This window comes from Coniophora puteana, assembly GCF_000271625.1.
Source record: "Coniophora puteana RWD-64-598 SS2 unplaced genomic scaffold CONPUscaffold_1, whole genome shotgun sequence".
Lineage (NCBI taxonomy): Eukaryota > Fungi > Basidiomycota > Agaricomycetes > Boletales > Coniophoraceae > Coniophora > Coniophora puteana.
The window spans coordinates 38,510-46,290 of record NW_006913053.1 but is presented as its reverse complement, the minus strand read 5'-3'; the positions used below and the strand labels follow the sequence as shown (position 1 = coordinate 46,290).

At 51.1% G+C, this 7,781-nt stretch overlaps 4 protein-coding genes across 4 annotated transcripts; all 4 read left to right on the top strand.

The window, feature by feature from the left end:
- Positions 1–503: 503 nt before the first annotated feature.
- Positions 504–943, top strand: CONPUDRAFT_148024 (uncharacterized protein; the record flags this gene model as incomplete). Its single annotated transcript, XM_007764693.1, has 2 exons — positions 504–670; positions 793–943. 2 exons carry the CDS (start codon positions 504–506, stop codon positions 941–943), a joined length of 318 nt encoding a protein of 105 aa, XP_007762883.1.
- A 1,370-nt stretch (positions 944–2,313) lies between these two features.
- CONPUDRAFT_36854 (fungal hydrophobin) lies at positions 2,314–2,693 on the top strand (the record flags this gene model as incomplete). The annotated part of the gene is made up of 3 exons (XM_007764191.2): positions 2,314–2,388; positions 2,442–2,594; positions 2,652–2,693. Coding segments are annotated over 3 exons (270 nt in total), but the record flags the coding sequence as incomplete, so codon positions are not given.
- A 1,371-nt stretch (positions 2,694–4,064) lies between these two features.
- CONPUDRAFT_140709 (ATP-binding cassette transporter) lies at positions 4,065–5,119 on the top strand. The gene is made up of 5 exons (XM_007764692.1): positions 4,065–4,196; positions 4,267–4,335; positions 4,387–4,403; positions 4,460–4,753; positions 4,820–5,119. Exons 1-5 carry the CDS (start codon positions 4,069–4,071, stop codon positions 5,017–5,019), a joined length of 708 nt encoding a protein of 235 aa, XP_007762882.1. The 5' UTR covers positions 4,065–4,068; the 3' UTR covers positions 5,020–5,119.
- Positions 5,120–5,708: 589 nt separating this feature from the next.
- CONPUDRAFT_44583 (UbiA prenyltransferase) lies at positions 5,709–6,965 on the top strand (the record flags this gene model as incomplete). The annotated part of the gene is made up of 6 exons (XM_007764260.1): positions 5,709–5,774; positions 5,830–5,863; positions 5,926–6,078; positions 6,172–6,313; positions 6,393–6,548; positions 6,623–6,965. 6 exons carry the CDS (start codon positions 5,709–5,711, stop codon positions 6,963–6,965), a joined length of 894 nt encoding a protein of 297 aa, XP_007762450.1.
- Positions 6,966–7,781: the final 816 nt, after the last annotated feature.

Sequence of the window (7,781 nt, the reverse complement as noted above, 5' to 3'; positions counted from 1 at the left end):
GCCGCGCCCCGCGGGGCTCATAACCTGACAAAGGACAATCGCGAGTATAGCATGGAAGTCTATAACAGCGCAGACTCACCGGGCAGTTAGTGTTGAAGGTTGAGTTGATAGCGGTTAAGCTGGTTGCTGACGATGGTAGTCGTTCGAGGTAGAGAGAAGACTTAGATGATATTCATGGTAGCGACTGTATATATATGACAGGAGCGTGTGAAGTCACTACCGTATTCGTAACTACTATGCAGTCCAAGTCCCACGGTAATGCGGGACGGCTACGTAAGCAGAACGTGGCCCTATGCGATGAACGCGGAGCCACACGAGTGCGTAAGCGCTTAAAGTACCTATGGGATACTAAGCGCCTGAATAGACGTATGAAGGCGATGTTTACTTGTAGACCTCTAGGAGGAACATCGCCGTATAGGAGGCTTCTGGATGAACCAATAAAGCCGTAAAGGGTCGAATACTAGACGTAAATCTGACAGAAGACGCTGAAGAAGGGCGGGCTGATGAGCTGGGTGCGCGAGCGCACACGCTCCAAGGCGTCTGTCGCCTCGTCTGTCTCACCCACGAGCTCGGCGATGGGCTTGTCTGTCCCCTCTGCGTCCACTCCTGCTCATCATCACCAGCAGCAGCAGGACAGCAACTTCAACCTCAATCCTTCCGACACGTCCGCGTGACCTCTCCCATGTTGTCGGCGACACCGACAGAGAGACCGGGGTCGTCGTTCTCGAGCTACAACAACGGCGGAAGCGGAAGCTAATACAATCTCACACCGCCCCCGCGCCCGCGCCCGAGAGAGAACAGCACGACGAGAGACGCGTCGCAACACATACCCGCCGCCGCGTTCCGCGAGGCGCAGACGCGCCGCTCGCGCGCGGCTTCTCCGGCGTTTGACACGGCGCCGGCGCCGGGGAGGCAGCAGCTGCTGTCGCCTGTGGCAACTTGAGTGAGTCGCCGGCGCGCTGACACAAAGGCGAGTCCTGTATCAATTCTTATGACTATTCTTATAAATTCTAACCATTGAGTCTCGACAGATCCCTTACTTCAGAATAAACCGAGGCAGTACCATCGTACGAACAATCTTTACGACGCCTGTGCGTAAGTTTCATTGTCTCATCTATCATACTTGTCACTCATTGTGAGTACTGCAGTGGCTCATTGACCAAAACCGGTTGGTAATACAAGAGGCGAAGGAGATTCTCTTGCAAGTCTGCTGGGATTAGATGGCGGATGAGTAGCTCTCGCGCTGATACATTCTCGCATTACACCTACCATATATTCGACATTCATTCATTAACGCTCTACCTTACTTTACACTGATCTTAGTAGTATCGCTATCAATACCATCCGATTAATTCAAACTGGTCAGAGGCCAATGCGGGGAAACCTGGGTTATGAGAACGAAAAAGTTATCAAAATTCCAAGAGATTTTAGCAAAGTTATCACAATGACCAAAGGGGGGCTGCAGTGTTCTGTAAAGTTTTCGGTTCGCCCAAATTATGAAAACTTTACCAATAAAATTGGTGGATTTCGGACGACTATGGGAAAGATGAGACACTTTCGGGCAATTACTACACATAGGTTTTTCCTGATGACTGTAGCCCAAACCTCTGTTAATTCATTTGCTTGAGCCGGTAGGTTGGCTTGCACTCCTTGTTCGGTTCCATTTCAGTTTTCATCATTTTACTCCAATACTTCTCAGATTCCACATGCCGCTAACCTATACAACCAGATTCAAAGAGGAAAGCGCGCTGGTTACGGCTATTTGTATTTGCCTGTGGTACAGACGGACGTAACTTAACCTTGACACATTCCCTCGGGTGTCATCTTTCTGCGCCTTTGTCCCTGATACTTCTCTCTATGAGTGAGGATGCGCTTGCCGTTCCCACTGTCTGTCTATGTCGTGGAAAGTATGATATTACAATGGATGGGGTGACGTAGTTTACCCGCTGATAAGCAGCTTTGCAGATTGCATGGATTGTGTACCTCATTCCCTGCCACTGCATAAAGGACGGCCCTGAATTCACAAAAATCCAGCGACGTTTCGGTCTGTCTTACCACCATGCTCTTGAAGCTCTCCGCGACTTTTGTTCTTGTGCTGTCTCTCCTTGCAGTTGCCAACCCTGTTAAGAGGGATGACGACTGGACAAACGCTCAGCGCCTAGTTCGTGGGTTGCCTCTCGCAAAGCCCGTTTTTGGCCGCAATCTCCCCGGTAGAGCGCCTACTGAGGTTGTGGGTGAGCGTTAACCTCCGTCATATGACTGGATCTGGCTATCTTGTATAGACTCTAAATATGAATGGCAGACGCGAAGCGCGCTCCGTCTTCTACTCCGACTTCTCCGGGTCAGTGCAACACTGGCCCTATCCAGTGCTGCGACACTATCGAGAAGGTGAGTTATCCTTCCATACATCCGTAGGGCGTCGCATTGACCTGCGTTACTAGGCCTCGGAGGCTTCCACTCTGCTGGGACTTCTTGGAATAATTCTATCTGACCCTAGCATTCTCGTTGGTCTTACCTGCACGCCTATCAACGTCCTTGGCCTGGGTGGTGGCTCTTGCTCTGCGCGCCCTGTCTGCTGCGAGAACAACAACTTTGTACGTTACTGCTTTCTTGGCATTTTCTCCTGAGAACTCAATTCATTTTTCTCTCAGAACGGCATTATTTCTATTGGGTGCTCCCCCATCACCCTGTGATGCTGTGGATGTCTAGTTTATTCAGTACCGCTACGTGCTTTGTAGAAGCTGGATGTAGCGCTAGAGAGAAATGTCTTGATGTGTTTATAGTAATTGCCGTCCGACTTAGTGAGTATGAAGCGTGATTTTATTGGGCCCAAGTTGAGCGTGTAGCTACGTACGCTGTATGAGCGTCAATCTTATTTCTAATTCATACATCATTTTCATTCGTCGTTGCCACAAAAAGACTGCACAATGTGTTACATATAGCACACACAACATGATACACCTGGGAAGCACGTGGCAAGATCTCTGTAAACAGCCCACCTCTCTGTTGAAGATAGATAACCCTCAGAAGAGATCAATGGGACTGCAACCGAGAGCTATCAAGCCGTTCTGTTGAAAACACGGCACATGTGCCTGAATCTCGGCTGTACTCTACACTATCCCTTCGGCGGGAGTGGTTATTCATCATGCATTTCATTCTTGGTGCTGAAACGAACAGTCATAAGGTACATGAGGCCCAGTAAAGAAACATATTACCGCTTACAAAATACGAGACACGATTATTATGGCATCACACTACAGGCATGAGCAGTACCGATACTTAGTTTGACATGAGAAGCGACATGAAGATCGAGTAAGTCAAACTGTGTTTCTTGACGGGCGAGCGCCTATCATAATCGGTGTCGCTGACCGTGTCAAAAGGCGAGGCGTAAGTAGGATATGTACACGACGGAACCTTATAAAATTAATTCCAAGCTACCTCTTATCAATATTCAAGACTATGAACACGAGAAATATGCTTTTGCACCCAGTTTTACGGGGCTGATATGATACTAGATGCCTGTGAACATGAAGGATGTCGTAGCGCGAGCCGGACTTAGAGCCGAGCTCGGGAGCTGACTGAGCGTAAGAATGCGCGGATCTCTCTAGAGTTTTTGTGATTGGTTCTGTTGGAAATACGTAGCCATACGAGCGTCAGCTCATACGACTCGTCGTACCTAGCCGCGCGCTTCGGCGCTTATCTTATCATTTGTTTGACGTCGCATCATTATCGCATCATTTAGTTATTATTCGGTAGCTATTTACATGTACTTATACCCGCCGTCGTCGAAATGTAATCGCTGCGCGTTTGCCAGCGAGTTTCCCCCTCGTTCGCCTCTGAAATTCCAACAGGTTCTTCAGATAAGAGCTTAATTGGACATCTAAAAACCATCTAACAAATCTCGCTTGCGATTCAACTACTTATTAGTGAGGGCGATAACCTGCGATAACTTCTAGAGCATGAGCGAACGGAGACAAGGAGGCGCATGGAAAAGACGTAGCTGTGATTTCGGAGTCTGAAATACGTCGGCCCGCCGCAGCCGCCTTGCTTGGCACTTGTTCGACGCCCATGTCAAACCTCCTTCATGTCGACAGCCTGGGCTATGATATTAACAAGACCAGAAACGTGTTTTCTGATCTTACATTCGATGTCAATGAAGGAGATGTAATCGTGCTTCAGGGCAAGAGCGGCGCTGGGTGAGTGCTTTAGCTTCTTGAGTGTTGTTGATTCGTTTGAACCCGCTCAACCGCCGTTATCGTCACTTAGGAAATCTACTTTGTTGAAGTGTCTTGCTCATCTTATTGAGTACAAGGGCGAGGTTAGGTACCGCGGGAGGTGAGCTTGCCGTTTCTAATAATTGAAGGTATGTTAACTGACATATACCAGTCAGCCGCGTGCGATTGGTGAGTCTCGGTACCTTGCTTCTCGCGCAACGACCACTCAACATAACAAACACCAGGCGTTCCATCCTACCGCACAAAGGTAGCCTACGTCCCACAGCGACCCTCTCTCCTCCCTGGTACGCCGCACGACTTCCTCAAGGCGCTCTCCGGCTTCTCGTCTCGCACGAAGTGCGCGAAACGCTCGAAAGCGACGCGGGACTACGCCGACTACGTGCAGATCGGCAAAGCGTGGGGCGTCGACGAGGAGCTGTGGAGCCGGAACTGGTCGAACCTCAGCGGCGGGGAGTCGCAGCGCATCTCCCTCGCGATCGCTGTGGGGCTTGATACGGCCGAGGTGCTCCTCCTGGACGGTGAGTCCGTCGCTTGTCCATGCGAGAGTCGTCTGTGTATTGAGAGCTGATTGGGTACGTGGATAGAGCCGACCTCGGCGCTGGACCCGAACTCGACGAACCTTGTTGAACGGTTCTTGTTGGATGAGATGGCGTCCTCGGAGAGCGAGCTCAAGGCGATCGTGTGGGTGACGCATTCGGACGAGCAGGCGCAGAGGGTCGGGACGCGGTTCTTAAGGATTACGCAGACGGGGTGCGAGGAGGAGCGGGGATATGTGGAACCTTGATTTGACTGTTGTTGCTAGATGGGATACGGTCAGTTGTTTGTGTACATGTCTGGTACTGAATTTGGATGGCTTTGCCTTTCTGTATGAAGATAGATTGCGCGGTTCGGTTCTGGGGTTCGCAGCGCTGGTCTGATCGCCGACTGTTTTGATCTGTCTTTTCGTCTCTTTGGTATGTATGATTTCGTTGAGCAGGCCATCGGATGCTTTGCCTGGAGCTGGAGCTTTGAGGTGATAAAACGCCCGGTTGGTGTGAGCGGTTGTATGTTTTGTCTATATCTGCTACTGACTCCTCTACGTTCACATAGGTTCCAACGTTCACATCGTATCTCAGACGAACTTGTTGCCTTGCGAAATTCATTGATAATGGTTTCCCTTGAAATGCATAATCTGCGGGGACTGATATGCTCTGTACACTGCGCCATCCCGTTGGGCAGCTGGAGTCCCGTCTCTCGTAGAGCTATATTTGTAAGTATGAATGGTTGTTTCAACTGTACTTTGTTCATAATCGAGGTCTGCTGCTCTCACCTGTGGTTTGATGGTCAGATACACTCTTGCCTAATCGTCATGCACGGATGGGTATAAAAGACGTGTGCTCTGTGAACGCCAGTGCGATTTCCCGTCTTTCTCTTATATCTCTTTCTCTGGTTCGGGAGCCTTCAAAGACTCAACACCAGTCTCGCCTCTCTGCGATGAAGGTCAAGGATGCGCTGTACGAGGATGCTAGGCCGTACTTGGAGCTTATGCGCGTGCACAAGGTGCCTCGTTTCATTTTTCAGCGCACCGTGTCTAATATCCTCGCCGTTGTTATAGCCCATCGGGGTCTACCTCATGTTCTGGCCCTTCGGTACATGTCGGCCCTGTTTCCAGGCTTCTACACTGGGCTGACTGTAACCATATCATACATAGCATGGGGCCTCACGCTCGCAGCGCGCCGGCAGCGCCTTGATTTTCCGACGTACGTCGGTCTGTTTGGCGCGTTCTTTGCGGGGGCGTTTGTGTTGCGGAGCACGGTGTGCACGTTGAACGATATTATGGACCGCGAGTTCGATCGGAAAGTCGGTGCGTGGTGTTCGTTCGTTTGGTGGCTTTATTTTGAGCGGGGTTCGTGGGCTGATGCGAAGCGTGCTGTCGTTTCGTATGGCGAACTTGAAGAGCGATGCAAGACGCGCCCGATCGCGAGCGGGCGGGTGTCGGTGCGCGCCGCGGTCGTGTTTTATCTGGCGCAGATGGGCGTCGTGCTGGGTTTGATGGGGCTGTTGAGTCGGGGGGCGAAGGTGTGGGCGGTTGTGGGGCTGTTTCCGTTGTGCGTGTCTGTCCTGGTTTTATTCGCGCTTTTGTTTGTACTTGCATGTCGATTTACGGAGTATTGACAGACATCACGTATATCCGCTGCTCAAGCGGTGGACGAACTGGCCGCAGGCTTGGCTTGGGCTGGCTATGAACTGGGGGTTGCCGGTGGCGTGGGCTGCGGTCAATGGGGCTCATGTCGAGCTGAGTGTGTTTGGTGCGTTGCTCATGGGGAGCTGGTGGTGAGCGGTCTTTCGGATGACATTCGCTACGCGTTTTCTAAAGCAAATTTCATCGCACCTTTGGTGATATATAGCTGGACAGTCCTGTACGACACAATCTACGCCTGCCAAGACATCCAAGACGACGCCAAAGCTGGTGTCAAGTCGACCGCGCTGCTCTTCGGCGTGTGGATCCTCCCCATGCTCAGGCTCTTCGCCGCCGGCCTCGTCGTATCGCTGATTGCGACGGGCGTCCTCGCGGGGTTTGGGGTGGCGTACTACGCGTTCGCGGTCGGAGGCGTGACATTGCACCTCGTGTGGCAGTTTCGGAGCGTGGATCTGGGGTCGTTGAGGAGTTGCGGGGAGATTTTCAAGGCGAATGTGTGGGTGGGCGGGTTGATTTGGGCGGGATTGTTTGGGGAGTATGTTTTGTCTTAGAGCTCATCAGGCGCCTAGCTAGTATTCGGAAGCTTGTGGTGAGGTATAACAGATTCACATGTATAGTAGTGCTTCCGTGTAAGATGCTTGATTTCGGCCCGGACAGTCTCTCGCATGAGGCATGGGCGGTCTGGTTAACACTGGGGGCATTAGACGATGTTTCCAGGGGAAACATGTCAAAAACATTTAAAATGTTTTGCTAAAAATGCCAAATTTGGAATGTGACCTGCCCAATTAGGAAGGTGGCCCTCAAAACATTTTGAATGTTTTCTACGAAAACATGGGTAATTGCCCCCAGTGTAAGCCGCCGATGATCTAGTCTCTGGCAGAATTGGGGGACCTGTTTTGGAATTGTGACCGATGTCGAGCGTCGCGGCTGGTGGGTCCGAAGTTGACCCGGCTGTGAGATGTGTAGGAGATCGTTAACGGGTCTGTCATTTACTTCTCCAAATGCTCCTGCTTGCATGTACGTTTCGTTGTCTCTAGTATTTGTCAAAGCGCGAACGAGGGTGCAGATTAGTCGAAACTGAGCCGAGGCTTGCAAGGATGGCTAAATGCCCCTGTCGAAGGGCCATCAAGGTGTACGTAAGCACGTTGCCAGCGCATGGTCGGAATTTTTGGCGAGGCAACGAGAGAAAGCGGATGTTCTTTCTTTTTCTCTCTGCTACCTCTCTGTGGACTCTGGCTTTCTCTGCTTATTTTCTTCTCGTTTGGACATGCGGAAGCACACACTTGTCTCGAAGCTGACTCATCTCGGGCGAAGCACAGCGGAAAGAAGGGGAATGACAGGTTTATGACGTCTGCCGGTGTCTCGGA

Bases quoted from the DNA above. Each gene is read 5' to 3' on its own strand.
- CONPUDRAFT_140709 (XM_007764692.1), top strand. From the start codon at position 4,069: ATGTCAAACCTCCTTCATGTCGACAGCCTGGGCTATGATATTAACAAG. The intron at 4,197-4,266 runs GTGAGTGCTTTA...ATCGTCACTTAG, and splicing joins CAGGGCAAGAGCGGCGCTGG to GAAATCTACTTTGTTGAAGT. The intron at 4,754-4,819 runs GTGAGTCCGTCG...GTACGTGGATAG, and splicing joins CGAGGTGCTCCTCCTGGACG to AGCCGACCTCGGCGCTGGAC.